This window comes from Magallana gigas, chromosome 4, assembly GCF_963853765.1.
Source record: "Magallana gigas chromosome 4, xbMagGiga1.1, whole genome shotgun sequence".
In the NCBI taxonomy this organism is placed as follows: domain Eukaryota; kingdom Metazoa; phylum Mollusca; class Bivalvia; order Ostreida; family Ostreidae; genus Magallana; species Magallana gigas.
Window position 1 is genome coordinate 30,490,024 of NC_088856.1, and position 23,703 is coordinate 30,513,726.

Genomic DNA, 23,703 nt, shown 5'->3' on the forward strand with positions numbered 1-23,703 from the left:
AATGTATTAGAAAAGGCAGGTTTACCGCCCTCTACAGGCTGGCCAGTGACCTCCTTTCTTTATACTTACCTGTCATTTTTGAACAATTGGAGCTAAGTTTCTTTAAATACAGGTGCTTTTGTATTTATAAGAGAAATACATGCATTCAAGTAAATTAATAACATTGCATTAGTAAAACATATATAATTTTCATTATAAAAATCATATTACCTGGGTAGTTATATAGTTTACATAAAAATGATTTGGCCTTAAGTAATATAAGAAATCCATAAAGGACAAGTTCAAATCAAAAAAGAGAAGGAAGTTGTCATTACTGAAAAGATGTCTTCTTTTTTGCTCCAATATTTTCGACTAACATCGTACATGTATTAACATGATTTAATATACATATAACATGCACTCACATGAAGGATTCGTACATATTGTGTGTGTATTGTCCATATAAAAAAATATTAAAGAATTTAAAAAAATGAAGACAGATTCACATACATTTATTGTATTGTAAGACACCAACTTTTGCTTGATATAATACGATATTATTGAATGAAGTCATTGATAACAGCTATAAAGATATTCATTAAATAATATTAAATTCAAAGACATATTTGAAAAATAGTTTTTCTAGAATATAGGGTGTAATTATTCATATGAGATGCAAACAATTTTGATGCGACATATATAATCTAGTATAGACTGTATAAATATATGAGTACAATTTAACTTCTATCAAGTTATTATGAAAACAAAAAATATATAAATAAAGCATCAGTATACAATTCTTTTTAGGAACAAATAAGTGCAGGTGCATGATTAATCAGTTTTTTATTTAGTACTCTCTTCTCTTCTCTTCTTCAGATATTGCCACATTCTGTTTTGCTTTAATATGAAGGAAAAGTTCAATTTTTAATGTGGCTTGTGCACAGTATTGAAGTTGTTTACATGACTTCCAGAACTGCAATTCACAATTGACTCGCATGTAGTTCATTTATGGAGCACATGGCCAGTGGTCATTGGCGTTAGGCCAGTAACCCAAAGGTTGCTGGTTAAAATCAGCTGTAGTCACTTGATGTTTTGTTGTCTCTTACACAAGGTTCTTTATCGATCTTTGTCTCAGTCCACCCAGCTGACATTGGGTACGAGCAGTAAGCTGGGAGTTAAGCTGTGATAGACTGGTGTTCTATCCATGGGGAGTAGGTGACTGTAATCTGCTTAGCACCTTGGAAAGTGGGTATAAGCACCGGTCTTATGCACCTTCATGGCTTGGAGAAGGATTAAATTTAACTTCAGTATTTTTAATCAGTGTCTTTCCTCTTATTGATGCAAGTCTGCAAATTATTATCTTAGAATATTGAAGAAATATACACAAATTTACACATGTTCACTGTACAGTAGCTTTGAATGAAGACATAGGCATTTTTTGGTTCAATATATGTTTATATATAGACATAATACAATATGATATATGAATTTAAAAATATTGGCATAGTCATGTTTTAGGTGGGAGGAGGAGTAGAATTGATGAAAACAACATCAGTGAAGTGGATGATATCTGTGTAAATTTGGGCTAGAAATTAAAACTTGAGAACAGATTTAACAAATTCTCTACATTCAGAAAACAGTGGAATTGTTACAAATCAAATGCTCAATTAATGATTTTAATCCCCATCCCCCTTCAACCACTGAATCTATGACATTGCCAAAAGCAAATAGTTGGTGTCTTACAATACCTATATATTAATTAAAAGACCATTTGTCACCTTTTAAAGGTGACAAATGGGATGAGGGAGGGGGCATTATTTTCACAGCTCCCTCTGATGAGTTTTTACTTTGGTGCCCCATTCTCTTAAAAACACAATTATTTCATTCAAAAGCGCAGTATATCATTTTATGATCAGACCAGTATGCTTCAATCACATCTGTTCCATATGGGGCTATGTTTGTAAAAATCAGGTCCAGCTGAGAACCGGTATTATGTGTAGCCTTTGTTACAATTTGTTTACATTTAAAGCATTTTTCAAAAAATGTTAAAAAGTCAATATGCCCAGCAAACAAATCGAAATTGAAATCCCCTAAAAGTACCAAGTCCTTCTGGTGTTCAGTCAAAGGCTTAAGATGTGTGTTTACATGTTGCTTGAAATTTTCCAAAGAACATGATGGGTATTTATAAAGTACAATGACTTGTACATCTCTACTTTGGCTTAAATGTACATTTGCAGTGATGAACTCCAAGGAGCCATTGTTAAACTTTGAGATATATGTTATCTTGTAGTCATTTTTCACATACAGTGCTGTTCCATGATGTGGACGTCTATTCAAGTGACATGAAACCTCATGATTAAATATTGCTGTGTAGCTGTGTAGTTGAAAATTGTCTTCATCTGCACTGCATAGTCTTGTCTCCGAGAAACCAACTACATCTGACGCTAGAATATTTGGCTCACTTTTTACTTGTGAAAAGTGCTTATGAAGTGATCTACAATTGTTGAAAGCAACTTTAAAACAATTAGAATTGATTTGATACATTGGAACATAACAAAGTTGCAATGGCGCCTCAGTTTTCATTCTTTCCATTTCCTCAAGCACTTTTTCATCCATAGCTAATGCCTGCTCATTGAAGTTAAGGATGTGTAGATTATCTACTGACCGTACTCGACTTAGAGCAACATAGTGAATGTGTGGAGTTTTCCTAATTTTAGTTTGAGACAAGTCAATTACAATTTCATCAACAGTGCACCCTTGAGCTTTATGAACTGTCTTTCCTGCAGCTGGTCGCAATGGAAACTGAATTCTCTGAAAAGTATTATGATTCAATACAAAAGACCGCTGAACTTCAAAAATAGGTGTCCAGTCATCATTTATTCCATCATGAAACAAATGCTTGTATTTTTTGCGAGTTGACTTTCCAACAGCAGAATCAAAAAAATTGACCCAAACTATGCTTGGTCTTGATATGCCTTCCATTTTGCTTTCAATCAGTTGAACTTTACATGATGACCCATTAGTAAGCCCATCAGAGACATCAACATTGACCGAGATATCGTAAATCATCTCAACAGCAAGAATCAATATTTGCATTAAATTGGCAGTTTTGCTAACATCATCCTCATTTACTACAGACCTGAGAAGCTTTTGTTTCACTTCCTTTGAGTAATCTTTGATAACAGTATCAACTGATTTCACTATGACCTTTTCTCCTTCAAGTCTCTCAATCAACTGATTGTTGTATGCATCTACTTTAGAGTTCTGAGTAAAGAGATGTGGAGCATGGTTTGGATAATTTTCATTTGTTTCTGTTATCATGCATCTCTGAATTACATTCTTGTCTTCTGGTGTTAATTCATTATAACGAAGGCGATTAAGCAGTTGGGCAAACTCAATATCATCTTTTTGTCTCATTATTTCATCCAATTCAAATACACTAAAGTGTTCCCTCCAAAGATTGCTTGCAAGAGCTTGGGCATTACATTTTAAATCCTGAAAGATCCAGCTGTCCATCACAGGTTTGAGTTGAAAAAAATCACCAACTGCTAAGATACTAATACCACCAAATGGCTTTTTGATGCCTGTAAGAAGTTGCAAACGACTGTCAATCAGAGCCAAAGACCTATTGCCTACCATTGATATTTCATCAATTATGATTAATTTCAGATTTCTGTATTTGGTACGAAAAGTATTCAATTCATCGCAGTGTAAACTTTGTTGCCTTTGATTAATTTTTTGATGAAAAGCGGACGCTATGGTTGACCCTCCAATGTTATATGCTGCTTTTCCCGTGTACGCACAAAGAAGTATTCTAACATCATCTGGGTTTTCACCTTCAGTTGAACATAGATATCGGTGCAAAGCTTGATAAAGTGCTCTTATCAAAACAGATTTGCCAACACCAGCACCTCCAGATAAAAAAGAATAAATCGGCTCTTTTTCCGTTTTGACCCATTGCACGACATGATTGAAAAATTCCCTTTGCTTCACATTTAAACTTTCCACCAATTTCAAATATTCATCCTCTGGCAGTCTCACAGAACTTTCCTCTGTAATTTGTCTTGATGGGATACCAACATCTGCTCCAATATCATATATTCTTTGTTCAACTGGTCTCTCTGGGTTAAACTGGACATACTTTTCCGATTCAAAAGATCCTTCAGCTTCATCTTCTGCCTCTGTTTGCTGAGTATTAGGTGCTAATTCATCAAAAGCATCTGTTAATTCATCATTTGCTATCTGTAATGCTGCATCTAGCATTTCAGCATTAAACTCATATTGCTTGATTTTCTGAGCCAAAAAAGACTTTCTAAGACTAAATGAATTTTCAAAAGTGTCAGTTCCAGACAACAGATCAACTGATTCATCTCTCCAGGGCAAAAACAACATTAACTTTTCTCTATAGTAATTTTCAGGGTCTGTTTTGAGATTGAACCGGACATATCTAATCACTCTAGGTACTTTGCGACGTCTGATGATAATGCCATTCTTTAGAGTAACAAGTGTATCACTCTCATTAAAGTCAACATCTGACTCATCATTTTCATCATCATTTATTTCTGTTTGATCGAATGTTTCTTCACTTTCTTTTGGAAACACTACATCAAGTTGAGATACATAGTCAGCTAAACACCAGTTTTCAAGTTGTTTAGGTCGTTTTGCGTATCTTTTAATAACATTACTGCATTCAACATCTGTAGAATTTGGTGTCAACTTTTCCAATTCAGCATCTGTTTTGATGAGAATTACTCTATCATCAGAGGGACTTGTGTTGATAAATACAACATCTCTTGATGCTTTTGTAAGAGGCATTTGCAACACTAAGTATGCAGCTTCTTGTGCTCCAACTTCCACGCTGTTGAGAAAATGGTTTCCAATATGACGCACTTGTCTTTTTATGTCAAGATTTCCTTCTCTAGCTTCTTTTGCAGCTCTGTTCAGTAAATCACTCATTCCTCTTTGAGATTTACTAATATATGAAACAATATACATTGCACAGGCATATGGATCCAAGATAAATTGCATGTCAATGTTTGCTTTCCAAGCATCTAGAACAACACTGTTGTAAGAATTTACTCTCATATCGCATGGCTTTCTTTTTAGAAAAACCTTTGGACCTCTCAATGAACTCCTAATGCATTTGATGTAATCTTCCTCAGATATTTCTAAGACTGAATCTAGGAGTTCCTTGTATGATAAATCACAGCCATTTTTCGACATATCATTCAACTTTTTCTGAATTTTATCGTACATTTTCCTGTACTTGTCAACATCAGCATCTAAAGGTTCTAGAATCATAGACTTTTCTAAAGGAGGTAGTGGAAAGCCAAATCTGCATACATCTTTTCCTCCCTTTTTGCATGTTTGAGAATGTTTATGTACTTGTAATTCTGTAAAGTCATCATCTTCATTCTTTTCACAGTTCAAGTAATGATCTACAAAATCCAAAATTTCTTTCTCATCATTTTCTTGATATTTTGGGGCATTTTCAATCCAGACAACCATATGGACATGGGGTGATCCTCTCTGTTGAAATTCAATTCTATAAAAATAGTCTTTCACTTTGCCGATTGGATGATGGTCACTTTTCAAAACAGAATTCAGGAACACCCGAAACCTATGGTCAAAATATCTGGTGCATGTAATTGGATCTTTCTGTACCATTTTTGATTTTTGAAACCATGACATATTGTCAATTTCTTCATTTGTATATTCCTTTACATTGTTTAAAATGCCCAGTGCTCTGATTAGATCAGTCCATCTTGTATCAGCAGCAGACAGAGACATGAACCATGTTGGTAAACCTAACTGTCTGATCATGGCAAATACATCTTTTTTCCGAGTTTCAAGATATGCAGGTGAATTTCGTAACTGTCTAAAGATAAAATAACCCTCATTGTGTCTAACAAGACTATCGACATGTTCAGGATTTTGCACATCGTTTGCTGTGAATGTTTTTCCCTTAGTTTTACATTTCCTCAAAGCCAAATTGCATTTGTCAGTAACTTGCTTCATTTGTATTTTTTTCAACTTAAAAAACAAGTTTGGAACAGACTGTGCTGCACGTCTATCAAAACTTCTCAATTCCCACTTAGCTATGTCTGCATATGAAACACGCAGTTCTCTTTCTTCATCATTTAATCTTTTCCTTCCACAAAAGATTGTAGGAAATGATAAATATTCAGCAGCCTGATCTTGATATAAACTTAGTGGACGTTGTCCTTCACCAGGGGCAAACGTGTAGACCTGATTCATGTCTCGTGATGCATCATCTAGCAGAGTATCACAATTTCCATCTCTACCAATTCCATCAACTTCACAAAATTCATCATTATCGGACTCCAGACAATCAGTATTTTGGTCCCTTCTTGACTGTGTCTGAACTAATTCTTGAACAATTTCGTTTGCAGAGGTTGTGATTTCTTGAAACCAGTTGTCATCAACATTGATATTTGCGTTCTTGTAGAATTCACTATTGTTCATAAGCCAATGCAGTGCTATCAGTACTTTTGCGGGTCGTACATTTTCATGATAATCACATTTTTGATACGACAATTTTTTCTTCAATTTTACGGGAATTGTGACATTTTCATCTAATTTCCTAGGTAAGCTATTTATTGTAGGCTGAATATCAACTGGGACATTCACAACATTTCCTCTGGCAGAATATTGTCCACCTCTTGGTAACTCTCTAATTTGCATAAAAGGAATTCTCAAAGACACAAGCCTTTCCTCTAAAGGAAACAAATCTAATTCCATTGGTTTTTGTGGCCATGTCATACCATTAAAAACAGACAACTTTGGAGTTTTGTTTTCTTTTAACGATGAATAGCAAGTATTGCAAATCCACTCCTTATCTAGAACAGAAAGAGTACTAGTCAAGTATTTGTTTTTAATTCTTTCATCCAGTTTTGTGTTCTCCACTTTTAATACACTTTCTTTAAACCACGTTTGCTGACAACAAGAACATACAAAAATGGGACCATGCCTAATCTGTTCATGAAAATTTTTGATACAGTCATCTATATCTGCTCCAAACCTAAGCTGTCTTTGTCGTTCATTTACTGTGTTACAGTATTTAACATCTGTTCTCTTTTTCTGTTTCTGTTCCCTATTATGAAATTTTTCATTTTCATGATATGAAATGATACTTCGTTTAGCTTGCTTTTTCAATCTTTCTTGTTCAAGGACAATTGGGTTCTTTCTCTTCAATTTTCTGGCTTTTGTCTCTCGTTCATTCTCTTTCTTTCTTACATTAATGTTTTGTCGTTTTTTCTTTCTCGCAATTTTGTCAATCTCTCTTTCATTTTCTTGAATTTGAATGCTTTGCCTTTTAATCTTTCTTCCAGCTGTATTTTGTGTTCTTTCCTTTTCTTTAACATCGATACACTGTCGTTTCAATTTTCTTCCAGTTGTATTTTGTGTTCTTTCCTTTTCTTTAACATCAATACACTGTCGTTTCAATTTTCTTCCAGCTGTATTTTGTATTCTTTCCTTTTCTTTAACATCAATACATTGTCTTTTAAATTTTCTTCCAGCTGTATTTTGTGGTCTTTCCTTTTTTAACACTTCAGGATTTTGTCTTTTCAGTTTCCTTGCAATTTTGTCCATCTCTCTTTCCTTGTCTTGAACATCAATACACTGTCGTTTCAATTTTCTTCCAGCTGTATTTTGTATTCTTTCCTTTTCTTTAACATCGATACATTGTCTTTTAAATTTTCTTCCAGCTGTATTTTGTGTTCTTTCCTTTTTTAACACTTCAGGATTTTGTCTTTTCAGTTTCCTTGCAATTTTGTCCATCTCTCTTTCCTTTTCTTTAATATCAATACATTGTCTTTTCAATTTTCTTGCAATTTTGTCCATCTCTCTTTCCTTCACCTGAATATTAATACATTGCCGTTTCAATTTTCTTCCAGTTTTGTTCTTTTTCCTTTCATTCTCTAACACTTCAGGATTTTGTCGTTTCAATTTTTTGGCAAGAGCATCTTTGCATCTTTCTTCAGTTTTAAATTGTGCGTTCTTTCTCTTTCTTGACATGTATTCTCTCATATAGCGTTTTCTGCATTGCTTCTCACCATTTGTAATAGATGGGGTTTCATCCATTTTGTAGAATTTTTTCTGCAATGGGTCTCTCTCTGGAAAACTGTGATGCAAAGTGCTAATTGAGATTGGTAAGATTTCAAACTGCATAGAAAAATCAATATGCATGCTGTTGTACATGTTGTACAAATATGTCACCAAATCATCAAGACCCTTGTTCATTACTAACACAGATTTGCCCTCACATGCAGACATGCCATCATGGTCATGTGAATGAGAATCGAAGAAATAATATTCAGTGTTTGACATTTTGTATACACCCGAACAAATTGCTCCTATCATAATTAGCAAATATCTAGAAATCTGGAATGCCTCATCTAATGCTTGATGCAATGATTTCACAGGGCTATTTTGATCTCCTGAGACAACTAATCCCCAAATGGTATCAAATTTGTGAATGACATGATGATTTTCTCCCAAAGTTAAGTTACTTGGTAATTCATCAAAGTTGAGAAGTTTGTTATGAAAGATTTGTTTTTGCATTAAACTTTTGACCACTGTTGTATACACCTGGTCTCCTGCTATTAAAGTGCTATCTAAAAATTCAGTTGTGAATGAGAATCCTTCATAACATTTGATCAACATAGTAAGTGCATTGCAAGTACATTGACTGCCCCTTGAAAATGATGAAAATCTTGTATCTCCTTGATGAAATGACCCAATAACTAATTTCCTTTGATAAACCAGGTTATCTTCACGAGGTTGCAAATGATTTTGAATAGTTTTAGTCAGAGAGTCATTGTTTGTAAGATTTTTTTTCACATTGTTTTGCAAATTCATTTCAGCAGAGTTTTGACACAAATTTGTTTCACAAAGTTCATTGAGCAAATTCATTTCAAGTTCATTGTGCAAATTCATTTCAAGTTCAGTGTCCAAATTCATTTGACAAGTTTTTTTATTTTCCTGTTTTTTTTTAAACCTGAGGCCAGGCTCCTCAGGGTCAACATTGGTTTTACTGTTTTTCACGAGGCCAGTCTCCTCAGTCATTTTAATGTCAGAAATTGTTTTACTGTTTTTAACGAGGCCAGTCTCCTCAGTCAAGTCCAGGTCAGAAATTGTTTTACTGTTTTTAACGAGGCCAGTCTCCTCAGTCATGTCAGTCTGTAACTCTTTCCTGTTCATCCTCCAATACTTCCGCCGTGGCATCTACAAAAAATACCCTTATATATAAAGATCATGAAATGCCATGAAAGGCCATTTTTTAGTAGAGGGTTTGGACTGTGAAAATAAAATATACCAGATGTAATTATAATTTGAGTGGTTATAAAGTCTCCCAAACGAACACGGCTATTATTGGGGGTAGGGATGACCAACATGGGTCAAACTTTAGAGACAAAAAGAGTTAATACTCGAATATTTCTATTTGTGAAAATTTATGAGGTTCATTAGGGGTCATTTACTGTTTAACAGGTGAACCGACATGACCTAAGGAACAAGAATATACATGGTGAAGGGTTGGGGTTCTCAACCATTTTCAACATATTTGGGCACATACTGTTTGAGGGGGGTCTGGACTGCCACTGGCCCATGACCTACATAGACCATTTGATGCCCCTTAACACAAGGATCAAGAATATATATGGTTTAGGGGTGGGAATCTCAATCGCTTTAAAAATATTTGGGAACTTCCTGTTCCAGGGGGGCAGGACTAACCCCTGGCCCATGATCTACATACCATTTAATGCCCCTTAACACAAGGATCAAGAATACATATGATTTAGGGGTAGGGATCTCTACAGTTTTAAAGATATTTGGGCACTTCCTGTTCAAAGAGAGTCAGGACCACCCCCAAGGCCAATGACCTACATAACATTTGATGCCCCATAACACAAGGAACAAGAATATATATATGATTTAGGGGTGGGGATCTCAACAGTTTTTAAGATATTGGAGCACTTCCTTTTAAAGGATAAGTCAGGACCACCCCCGCGGCCCTTGACCTACATACCATTTGCTGCCAATAAACATAAGGATCAATAAAACATGTGGTTTAGGATAGGTGATCTCAACTATTTTCAAGATATTTGGGCACTTCCTGTTTGAGGGGGGTCAGGACTACCCCGGGGCCCAAGACTTGCATACCATTTGATGCCTCTTGACGCAAGGAACAAGAAAATATATAGTTTATGGGTAAGGACCTCAACCATTTTCAAGATATTTGGTCATTTCTTATTTCTTGGAGGTGGGGATGACCCCAAGGTTAAGATCATATCAACCTCACATATTGCCAATAATTCAAATGGTCCCCACCATTATAAATGATTGTTGTTTACCTGGCATGAACTTCTGTGACTTTTTGTAACCTAACTCACTTGATCGATAAATACACTGGAGTGGGAAAAATATTGTCACTTGATATGTTAAAGAGCTATTTAATGTATTGACAAGCAAGGTAGTAATTACTCTAATGTACTTAGGACCACCAATTATTTTCATCTTTATTAAAAAAACAAAAAACAAATGGCTACAAACTAAGATGATTTTCCATTGCAATATTTTCTTAAGAACAACGATACTTTAGATATCATAATTAAAATGTGTCAGAACTAAAGAAACTGTTTAAAAGACATCGTATATATTTTTTTGCAAATAACCAGTGTTTCAAACTCGTCAAAAAATTAACTAGACACTCAGGGCTGACAGCTAGTACAAGTTGTCAACTCTGTTAAATTTCAACCAGCCTGGAGAAAAAAATTGACATTTGGTTTTTTTTATTTGCATGTAAACCATTTAAAAATCTGCTCAGATTTTGTTCCATCATAAACTACTCGTTCTGTTTTTGTCCTCTAATCTCAGCGAAATTTTTGAAATACATCTGTTCAGAATCTTTAAGAGTATATATGACCTTAACTGGAACTCTAAAGCATTTTTGAAGGTGTAATGCATGTGGATATGAATTGAAAAATAAACAAGATCATATCATATAGCTTTCCAAAAATTCAAACATATTTTTTTTAAACTAAATGTTGTGAAAGAACTAGGTACCGGTACGTTAATTGCCAAAACTGGACGATATTTTACTGAAAGATAGATATGAATATGCAAGTTCCTAAAATAGAACAGTTTTCATAATTTCAAGTCTTCTTTATTTTTATGTGTGCCGCTGCTCAAATACTGGCCATTTCAGGCATGTTTTAATGAAGTCTCATTTAGAATTGTAACCTATAACAATAAACAATTATCGCATTAATATGAAACACTTCATAATGGAAAAACCACATGTGCAGCTGAATTTCTATAGGAACAAAACTTAAAATAAGATTTGAACCATTTAACCAGAACCAGAAAACCAACATTTTATGTTGATAGGGAATTGAACAATGTTCAAAGCAGGCGGTCGATGTAATTCAGCGTATTTCTTTCGTAACAACCAGCCAAAGTTGGGGCAAATTTTACAAAATCACTATGTCGCACTAGTCTGTGATTCGGAAGAGACGTTTCAGCATCAAAATGTTTCAACCTCGACGAGATTACCCTATATTATTCCGAGCATAAATGGGGACTCTACTTCGCCATCATGATTACAAGTCAAGCATTGTGTGAATTAAATGCTTTTATTGACTGTTTACTTGTTAATTGACCATAAAAGGAAAGCGATAGAGTGACAAGAATTAGTTAAAAAAATTTTAAACCCCTATCCCCGTATTATAAACAAATGGCTCAAAAAATATCCACGTCCAGTCGGGTGCTCGTACTAACAAATTTGTTCGCCCGTGCCATAAGTTATGCATCTCAAGTGGTTGGGCGAAAGGTTAATTCAAAACTGAAAATCAGAAATTACTATCAAAATTGTTTTAGATTTCAGATAATTCTTTGGGTTAGAAGGGCCCTAAACAGTACCGGTATTTATCTGTAACATATCATCTGTGTAATTTTTCTGCACATTACAAGTATTTAATGCTTGGCAAGACATTTCTAATGATCAACCAAAATTTCACCATCAGTCATAGAATCATAAGAACAAGTGAAAAGCTGTCAGTGTCATATGACAGCAAACCGGGTTTTCTTTTATGTGAACTGTATCCATAATCCATGTCAACCCGTTCCAGCGATATGGAGTACCCTATGTATGCAATATTTTGCCAAAAAAGACTAAGAACAAAAGCTGGTATTTTTTTTCATATAATCAGAAATCAGAATCCTACCAATATATACACCTCTGATATATGTACAATTGATCTGCAAAAGAACAACTTCCTATCTTGAAAACTGTTGGAGGAGTTATCCATACAATGAGGGTACCCTATATGCAATATTTTGCCAAAAAAGACTAAGTTCAAAAGCTGTTATTTTTTTGATAAATTATCAGTAATCAAAATCCTAGTAATATGCACACCTCTAATATATGTACAATTGATCTGCAAAAGAACAACTTCGGAACTTCCTATCTTGACAACTGTAGGAGGAGTTATCCGTACAATGAGGGTACCCTTTTGGCAGCCGCCCGCTTCACCATTTTAATAACCGGATTTTTCCGTTGGAAAACCGGGTTAAAATTACAGAGCCCACAATTTTGCTAGGTTTGAGTTATAGGCACCTGACGTTATATTACACCTGTCATTAATAAAAATTGCCCTTCAATCTGCATCTACTGCCTTAGATATGTGACAAAAGGCTTAACAGTGGACGGAAGTTGAAAAAATGGCAGCATTTTTTTGGTGATCCCTTTCAAATATAGCACTGATACATCTAGCGAATATTCAAAAGGCGTTAATTTTGAAATTCCATCAACATACAAGTTATATTTTGAAATATTGAAACAAAACACAGTGGAGGGAAATCTCATTTACATACAGGCGTCAACTTCCGCCCACCCTTTAGACATTTATCGTATATACAAGGCATTAGATGCAGATTGAGGGGTGATTGTTATTAATGACAGCTGTAATGCACCTTTTTGGTTAAATTAGTTGTAAGCTTAGATGTTGGATGACCGTTCGGGAGACGGAGAAGATTGCAAAATTATCATCCAGATGAGTCAAGCAGAACTTCCAGCTGATGTGACAGTTTGAAATAAAAATGGTGGCGATAGGTACGGTCTACCTTGCATATTATTAGATAAAGAGTATTTATTTTTATTATGAGAAAAATGAATAACGTCAGGTGCCTGTGGTTTGAGTCATGTTTTTAGTTCACATGAGTTTAATGAATTCAACTTAAGATTTTTAAACTTGGTTTTTACTATTCAGTATTTAAAATGTAAACAAACAAAAACATGCCCTAAGCTCTATGTACAATCAAAGAATTATGAGCAAAGCTCTATATCTTGCTAATAACTTGAGATTCAAATATTGTTAGTAAATAGAAAATTGTAAACAATAAAAACAGAAAATGCACAATAACAAAGACGGAGAACAATTTATTTTTTAAATCATACATACACCTATATAATAACGTATATCCCTTCAGCGAAAACAATGTCTGCTTAGACTGAATAGACTTTAGAAAATGCTTAGCATATTCACGTAACACATTGCATATATCCACCACTGCCCAGATATTATACCGATTTACCAATTGCATGAATCGTCTTTTCACATGTTGTTGATATAACAGATTTTGCTCATTTTACGCAGGTAAACAATCAGCTGCCTGGATTACCGAAGTTTATGTTTGTCTTAATAGGAAAAAATTCCAAAATACAGGCGATGGTTTCCCAAGTTCAAAAGCACAATGAAAATAAACAAACTAAAAACCACCGTCGCGTCACGAATGAAAATGTCAACGCATTGAAATATTCAACCTCAATTTACTTCACACAATGATCGGCACCAATATACCTTGCAAGTTTCAAACATTACCTTTGCGCGTGAACTTTTCCACAACAAACAAATCAATCTTTTCAGACTTTTGCCAGAATGCGTCGAAAATGGCCGCTTGGAACAAAGAACCTCGTTTTCGAGATGGAGTGTGAATCTGGAATAACGAACCCGAACTTTTTAACCGATTAAACCCCCTTTATTATTTACGTTATCGTTTTCGTTTATAACTCAAATTTGGAACCCAACTACAACTTAATTTTTGCAATTTAAATTTTTCTTGCCATAAGGATGATTCATGCTAAATTACATTGAATTTTAATCAGTAGTTCTTGAGAAGAAGATTTTCTAAAATGCACCCCCCTTTTTTTACAGTTTCGAGGTTTTCTCCGCTCTCAATGAAAATTTTTCTTTCATTTCTGCAATTTATATTCATCTTTCCATAAGAATGCTTTGAGCCAAATTTGGTTCAATTTGGCGGAGTGGTTTTAGAGAAGAAGTTCAAAATGTGAAAAGTTTACAGACGGACAGACAGACGGACGGACAGACGGACGGACGGACGGACAGACGGACGACGGACAAAAAGTGATCAGAATAGCTCACTTGAGCTTTCAGCTCAGGTGAGCTAAAAAGCAAATTCAGAGTAAACCCAAAGTAAGCCCTGAAAGTAAACCCAGGGTTTAGTTGGGATTTACTCTGGTGTTAGGATGGGTCTGATCGGTACTGTACAAGTACTCAATGATTTACGGTGACAACAGTTACTTACTGGTTTACTAGTTACTACAAGTACTCAATGATTTACGGTTACAACAGGTACTTACTGGTTTACTAGTTACAAGTACTCAATGATTTACGGTGACAACAGTTACTTACTGGTGTACTATTTACTACAAGTACTCAATGATTTAGGGTTACTACAGTTAACTGTTACTTACTGGTTTACAGTTTTCCTCTGTCAGAGAGGTGTCCTTGTCTTCTGGTAAACACTCCAGAGCATCAAAGTACATGTACTGACACACTGGGTGGAACTTCCCCGAGCAGGCCTGAAAACAACAACATCAACTCATCTTATTACCTGTACACCTCATTATCATAATTTTTTATATGGATTTAAACAGTCACATGGCAGAGAAAATGTCCCCCTCATCCAAGCATTCCCCCGGATGTGATGGATGAGGGGCATTCTTGGAAGACAGCCTGAGGCTGAGGAGTATCAAGTAGCATTATTTCCTGGCTATTATGCTCGGGATCGCCCTTCAAAAAAAGCTAAAAACCTACCTGGAAGTGACGTCACATACCGTATAAATAGTGCTTCCATTGTGATAAACACTCATAATTTTAAAGCAGATTTATTGTCAAATATGTATTTTTATTTGAGGTGGGATAAACAATTCTCAATACCCATACAGGGAGGGAACCTTGATACTCCTCAGCCTCAGGCTGTCTTCCAAGAATGCCCCTCATCCATCACATCCGGGGGAATGCTTGGATGAGGGGGACATTCTTTTCATCCAGCCTTCGGCATATCGGAGTATCAAGTAGCATCTTCAAAGTATTTGACAATAAATAAAAATCCTTCCAAGTAGAGAAGATTCTCAATCAATGATTTAAATAAACATAGACCATTTTAATAAATCAACTTTGGTTTCATCATGTGGAAACACAAAATTGCTTTATCATGTTAGCCACAAAACACATCAAATGTACCCATTATTTTCCCCACCAATTTCTATAATAATTGTCCATATTGTGGCTGCATGATTAATGTTTTCTCAGAAAATATAAATGTTTTAAAACCATTCTGCCTCATTTCTCTGTGATATACCGTAATAAAATACATTGTTTGTAAAATCCAAACTATCTAATTTTCTGTCTGTAAGATGTTAATAGAAAGAAGAATGAATTGCATTCATTGAAATGTCAGATTTTACTGTCTGATATATAGGGTACATTATAATACACATATAATACAGCTATAATGTAATTAAATGTATGATCTTCTAGCTTCCAATGTAATGTAGAAAACAAATTTTTTCTTCCTTGAATATAAAGTACCGGTATTATATTCATGCATGATTAAGTTTTGCAACATAACTAAGGTACAATGACCCTCTGATCAGAAAAATATTTACTCTTCATTAATTACTTATATGTCAATCATTCTTTTATAAACTTAAATCATATTTATATATACCGGGTACATGTATGTCCTATTTTGTCTAGCTTATATAGCTATATATTAGGATCAGTTAAGTTTTCTTTGAAACTTAGATATTATCAGTAAAAGCAATAGTATTCACTTGTGTACAGAAGGATGTCAGGTATAATCTTGTCTGATGTCTTTGAACATCAACGTTCCTTCCTTTAAAAATTCTTAAATCAGTATTTATGACTTTCCTGGTATGTGGTATTTATACAAAAATCAAAATGCTAATCTTTCATAACACATCCATTTTGATATATTAATACACTGTACAACCAAACTCTGCATGAATTAATTAGTTTTAAGAAAACTAATTTCAAAACTTGCAATCTTTTCTAAATTTGATAATTATATCTTCAATATGAAATAGGTTAATATAAATGACCTATGTTAAGATTTTAACCTCTAGCTAGGTACTGTTTTCTCTTAAAGAATATGGAATTAATATTTCATTTTCCATAAATCTAATATATGTATCATTATAAACAATCTATTATTTACATATACATGTATATTCATGGAATATATATAACTTTTCCCTATAAAGTGAGAACATTGTATGACATTAATTTTTTGTGTATTAACAATTTATGACAAGATATGAAATCTAATATTAAGTTCTTTGTAATGTCATTTTTTGGCCGCCAATATATCTATATTCATGTAATCACAATAAGACCAACAATTGGGAACTGTAAACAGGACTATTTTTGCCCCATGTTATTTTCTTAGATTGTAAACATTTTTGTCCCAATTAAAACTTGCCCAGACAAAGCTTTGTTTATAGAGAGACAATGTAGGGCATTGTAATTCGCCTAGTCTTCATTAATACACCCACTGGCAAAGAGACAAAAAATAAAACAGGAACAAATGTGTTCCCTGTAATCGTTCTTGGAATTTATGAATGATCAGATATGTTATATCTATGGTAACATTATTTACATATATGCCAGCAGCTAAATATGAGTAAACATTTCTTCAATAGTAAATATTGTACTATAATATCTTTGTCCTTTCACTCAGATCGAGTGATATGATTAAACACAATCACTATCTTGAAATAACTTATTATAATCAAATTTCATATTAAATGAAGTAAGCGAAAGTATAAATCCTGTTAATTCATATATTCAATCAATATGACACAATTAGAAAATACAGAAAAAGAACTTTCTCAATCTTTTGATAAAGAAATTCAATCATCTTTAATATTTAAAAGTTTTCCCCATCATTTTAATTTTCTGTTGCAGCTACTACATAGCCTTGTGTTCACACAATGTCTTAACACATATATCTGTAAAGTTAATATTTTCTAATCTATTCTGATTCAAATTCTGAATAATATGTACCAGAAACGTTCTAAAATCTGTTTTAAATTTGTAGTATCATATATACTAAACACCATTAACAAGTAAATGCATGCAACATTTGTCTTTTCATGAAGACTTCAGTTCTGATGATAAGTTCTGAAGAGATCGATAATCAATAATTATTCACATATACTGGAAACCATTCCAATGCATCAACTAATACATATATGGTAAGTATATAATAAATGTATGAAAATCAGTTTGTTCTTTGCTTTTTCTCAATATGAACATTGTAAACATGGTGCTAGCTAGTGTATCGTAATTCCAAATTAGAGTTACTCATGTAACCCATCTTGTATAAAGAGAATCTCAAAAAATCTTTCAGTGTCTCTAAATATATAATCAAACATAATCTCATGTTTCATATCGTATATTCAATACTCTATTCAATAACTTATAATTGTATATTGCCAATTTACCATTCAATTATATCCCTTCCATTGCAGTATTCTATTACAAATGTATTTTTACATTTATAATCCTTATCACTGGATTTTTCCTTAAAGAGGAAGGTTGTAAAACAACTGATCTCCATCGACAATTTGTCTTGGTATAAAATTGCTTGACATATGGTAAAAGTTTAATTCACCAAATTCTTCAGATAGAAATAAAAGATGGTCACAAATAGTCTCTTTCTTTAATATATACTGTACTCTTTCATTTCAATCTAATTGAGCATGTACCATACTTTGGTAATAAGTTTTAATGTTTATTTTTAAAACAAATAGGGTTATAGTGAACATTGTATTATTTCTGGATTTTCATTCTGACCACATTGATCCTCTTTCACTCTGAATCTTTTCTTTTGGTATTATATCTCAGGATTTCAGCAATGTATCAAACAACTTCATTTCTTTATATCATACAGTGTCATAACAATACTTATCAAGCCTTAGTTTCCATGAAGTATTCATTTAAATTAGCTTCATTTAAATAAATTCATGTATGGTGTCTGAAATCAAATCATCTAAGTCAATAAATGTTTGGTTCTTTGTTCCTCATATCATCCTCATTAATCATATAATGATGTGCAGGTTTATGACTTTTGTAATAATTATGGATGCAAAAAACAATTAAATAGTAAAACCATATTAATTATTAGACTGCAATGTACATTAATTACCGGTACATGTACTTATTTTAAAAGTACTTTTCAAGTCAAGTATCCTAATGTTTGTTTGAGTTCTCTCTATTACTAACTTAGACATATATATGGCTTTTATTCAAATTTTTTAATCAATACTGGTACTCCTGTTTTCAACATTCACTGTCACTTCAGTCAAACTTTATAACTCTTCACTCAAACTTTATATATGAATAAAACTGCACAAACAATTGATACAATTCAAAACACTGCATGGATTGTCTTTTGCACCCATTACAAACAGTGATCAATTTAATTCTCTAATATTTTATGAATCAGTTCGTCTTTCAAAAAATTCATGATTCTCCAAGATTTTAAGCTTCTTTCTTCCAAACTTCACAACATGCACAACTTCGACTGTACAATGTAATATAAATAATTGTAATGTAGACAATCATCTTTTCTGTGACAATAACTTGAAAACACCATATATTATGTGTAATAGAAAACATACGTATACGTAAGCTTCTCATCCCAGAATTAAAACATTTCACAGCCAATGTATTGCTCTGAGAAGCAAAATAAATTCCTGTTCATTAGTGAAATTTCTTGTTTGGTCTTCAATGACACCAAATAATATTAATGATATCATCAGCTGCATTTATTTCAACCATGTGCAAACTGATGCCTTAAATACTTCTTTTTTATCATGATCAATAAACCAACATTAATTTCATGTAATGCATCAGCCTGTTCCGATGTTCTAAATTGACATCTTCTTTCACCTACATGATTTAGTACAGTTGTATTATTAACCTGACTGTTATTTTGTTCAAACTTCAGACCTTTGGTCATTTTACTATGAGCATTACATTTTGTAAATTGTGGGTTGTAAACCAATTATCTCCAGTATCAGTCAGCAGTTAAGAGAAATTCCATCTCTTGTCTCATTTATATCCCTGATATTGAGATCAATAAAACCATAAGAAAATTCTGAACACAGCGTGTTCTAATTGTACTGTACTATTTAATATATACACAGCGTGTATATTATTCAACTTGCGGTGTAAAATCTTTTATAGAGTCCAAGTTCTGAACACAACGTGTTTTAAAAACTTACTATCAACCAATACACAACGTGTACTGTAAAACTTGCGGTAAAATATATTCATGACAAAATTCTGAACACAGCGTGTTCTTATCGTGCATTCAACAAATACACAACGTGTATTGTACAACTTGAGTTGTAAAACCACATGAACCATGTGTAAAACGAAATGCACGGATTATCAATCCTTTCAAACCAAGACTTCGTCATTGGTAGATTTAATTCGTTTTCAAAGGCTTTACAAACCTTGCAACTAAGACCACGTCTTAGAAAATTTATTAACACCGCAATAACCATATAACCGACAAGGGCTCATGTCCCGATGTCGCCAGAAAAAATATGAGTGTTTATCACAATGGAAGCACTATTTATACGGTATGTGACGTCACTTCCAGGTAGGTTTTTAGCTTTTTTTGAAGGGCGATCCCGAGCATAATAGCCAGGAAATAATGCTACTTGATACTCCGATATGCCGAAGGCTGGATGAAAAGAATGGGAATCTATATAAATATCTTTTCCAATATGTGCTAAATGTATTATTTTTTCAATAAACTAAACTAATTCTTGATTCCTGTAAAATAATTTTAATAGTAGAACATAGCTTCAATCAAATGCATATTAACAAGACAAAAAAAAAGTTTTAATCATCATATGACATTTGACCTTACCTTCATGACCTCCTGAGCTGCCACCCCTCCCATAATGGCTGCCAATGGACACAAGTCTCCACGGCAGGTGTAAGCCATCTCTCTCATTACATTCTCGTCCAGTTCATCCGCTTTAGCTGGTGACTTCTCATTCAAGGCCTTCACAACTTTAAGGAATTCATCAGCATCAGCCTTAAAAAGAAGAGAGAAAAAAGCTTCAAAATCAAAATTTTACTGATTCACTTTCTTAAACATCTAAGGTTTCTGTTCTATAAACAACAAGCAAATTTTTTTTAGTTTTGATTACTCACCTCCAAAAAATTGGGACTTTGAAATTTTTAAGTTATTGTTTCTTAAAGAAAAAATTGGAATTTGGAAGTATAAAAGTATTGTTTCAATGAATATAATTAAAACTGACCTTGCATCGACTACGAGGCAGCTGTCCTTTCTGTTTCTGAAATTCATACAGAGCCTGGAAACCAATGTGTAACTGACCGGGGCGGTCAAACTTAGCAAAGTCTGTCATGAGGAACTCGGGGGCATCCATAGCAGCCTTGATGGATTTCTGAATGCACAAATAAATAAAAATCAATAATGAGTTGTAAGGTAGACAATTTTTTTTTTATTCAATTCCTTAGTTACAAAATTGAACCCTAATTTTGAAACAACATTAATAAAAAAATCAATAGGAAAAAGCTGGAAAAAAATAAACTGACACAATATACAGTTGTATAAACTTACAAAGTGAATCGTTTTATGAGTCTTGACTTGGGAAACAACTCCCCCTCTTTCATAGTTGGAAAATTTGCTTGTATCTCCAATGCTAAACGTGTACGGTCCTGCAATTAACAAAGCATTTATCAGATAACAACAACAAAAACACAACAAAACTTTTCTTTAATACGTACATGTATCTTCTTTTTTACAGTATCTCCAAATATTAAATTGGCACAGCCCAAAAGTAAATCAAAAACTGTTTTTTTCAACATACACATGTACATATAGATGAAGTAGGAAATCCATATATTCTGAAGTAAATTGATTCAAATGTTTTAAAGGAAATAAACCGAGGGAGAATTACCTAGCACTTTGATTTTGATTGGTTTACACCCATTGAGCTCAGTCATTCCCTGTATCTCAGTGAAAGTGACGTGATCCCCGTCCTCGTACCCATGGCGGGCCTCGTCCAAACAAGTGACCACGCCCTCTTTATCCTAAAAATAGATCAAATTGTTCAGCCTGCATCATTTGAACACTTGTATATTTTGAATTTTTTTCATATTTACATAATAGAGTTATTTCATTCTCCACAGACACCATGAGAAAAAAATGTCAAGTTTGAATAAGGAACAATAAATTTTAACCTAAATTATTTTTAACTTATTTAGTGTTTCACATTCACCCTGATCAGAATGACTTTTACTGTATGTCAAACCCAGCTGCACCACCATGCAGCCAGGAATAGGGTCTTTTTTTAATCTGTCTGGGTCTGCCTTACCTTAGTGATGGATGCCACCATGTTTGAGATGGGCTCCTCCCCATCCACATCATTCACCACGAAATTATCTCCAAAGTCGCAAAACAGCTCCCTGCCAAAAATCAAAACCCCCACATTAACATTACTATAACCAGACAATGAGCCTCAGTCCTAGTTTCTATAGCGACTATGACTGATAAGGAACAAACAACAAGGAGCTTCATACACCATTGGTATTCATCATTTGCCTGAATTTTCATCACATACAGAATGCCTTTTTAAAATCAATATCATGGAAATTTTTACTATGGAAAACCTGACAATTTTCAAGAAAAGAACTGAGCTCTTTCAATGAAGTTTACTGATAGAAATGTAAATTTCATAAAATGAACTTGAATTGTTTAAGTGCACTTTTATCTTAACTATTCGCTTGGAGATAAAGCTTGCAGAAAATAAGGTTAACATAAATAAGGCAAACCATTTCATTCAATAAACGAACATCAGCTCAAGTCCAACAAAATTAAAACTTACGCAAACAGTCCTCTGGAATCAACAGAAATGAATTTAATGTTGTTCTTGTGGCAGATCTCTCCAATTCGGATTTTCTCCTCCAATTTTGAGTTAGTCAGGACAACTACCTACAAATGAAATCATAAAGACTAGTAAATTATTTCAAGCTAAAAATAACTGAGTAATTAAAATATATCCTCAATTCACATCTCAATAAAAACAATTAAGAAATTCAAAGACATTTTACGGAAAATGGTTTCTAAAACAGCATTTAAATTTTAAAAAATCCAATATTTACAATGTTATACACATGTATGCAGTAGATTGTGACGAGAGACCTTTTTTTTTTCTCTAGGTCTTTTACTTGGGAGATATTATAATTGGATGGAAAGCCATGTGTCTACTTCTTACCTGAAATCCCTTGATGAACGCCTCATTGAGGGGGTCTGTGCTCTCATTAACAGGTACATAGGTGTTCAGCTCACCAAGTTTAGGGGCGGTTACAGTTGCCCGATTCTTTCCTATGTCACTCTCTTGAAGAAAAAACTGCAAGTACCAAAAATAGTTTGCTGTCATCCAGGAAAAATGACTAGTATGTGGGCTTATATCCAGGAAATTGATTCAGAGAAGGAAATTGAGTAATTACTACAGAAATAACCTATTTATAATGGTATATGGTGCCAAATTCTCAAGACACGCTTTGCCATTTTTGAATGAAATTTCTTATATGGAATATCAAGCTCTATCTTACTTCCACACAAACTCATTGTTCTATGTCGTACAAGCAAATTTTTTTATGCTGTAGGTAGAAAATTACCAATGAATACTAAGCTAACAACAGGCTTACTGTATTTTACAGGAGTAATAATTCTGTGATACCGCTTTTCTGTATCAAATCACAAGAACATGCAAAACTTTTAACCTTATCTCTTCAAATTCTTTACTTTCAGAACATAAAAGTGGGATTTTAAAATCCATGAGGGGGTGCTTCTCTCTATTTTACGCAGATATTTATTCCTCTCATTTAATTAGGAATCTATGGAAATTTCACTGACACAATTCTTGCAATGAGTCCTTTCCAACACACCTTATTATAATCTTCCAAGCCTTCTAAGCCATAACTTGGTATAAAAATTGGAATACTAATGTACATGTACATCACATACCTGTGAGCTTAGGTCTCCCCAGCCAGCATTCTCAGTGTCCTGAATGGTGACCGACTTGACTCCTCCGAGCACCACATTTTTGGCCACTTCCACCCCCAGGCCTTTCATTCCGGCAATCAGGACATTGGAGTTGGCCATTCTTCGCATCGCTTCATGTCCAAGCACATATCTATATAAAAAAAAAATCATGTAAATCAAGCAATTCTTTTAAAGTATTTCAGACTCTGTTTATTCACAATGTTTAAGTAAATAAATAAATTCAATATTTAATATTTTTCTTCAATATTTTTTTATTAC

At 33.7% G+C, this 23,703-nt stretch overlaps 1 protein-coding gene across 7 annotated transcripts in view; it reads right to left on the bottom strand.

Moving 5' to 3' along the window:
* LOC105342273 (ubiquitin-like modifier-activating enzyme 1) overlaps positions 1–23,703 on the bottom strand; it is a 43,077-nt gene that overhangs the window by 10,367 nt on the left and 9,007 nt on the right. For all 7 annotated transcript variants that reach the window (XM_066082008.1, XM_066082007.1, XM_066082011.1 and 4 more), the window contains 9 exons: positions 23,407–23,575; positions 22,652–22,786; positions 22,262–22,368; positions 21,752–21,842; positions 21,335–21,467; positions 20,995–21,092; positions 20,672–20,818; positions 20,275–20,445; positions 14,777–14,884 (listed from right to left, as the gene is read on the bottom strand). In XM_066082008.1, the coding sequence (XP_065938080.1) occupies positions 14,777–14,884; positions 20,275–20,445; positions 20,672–20,818; positions 20,995–21,092; positions 21,335–21,467; positions 21,752–21,842; positions 22,262–22,368; positions 22,652–22,786; positions 23,407–23,575 (1,159 nt within the window). The remainder of the gene's footprint in view (positions 1–14,776; positions 14,885–20,274; positions 20,446–20,671; positions 20,819–20,994; positions 21,093–21,334; positions 21,468–21,751; positions 21,843–22,261; positions 22,369–22,651; positions 22,787–23,406; positions 23,576–23,703) is intronic.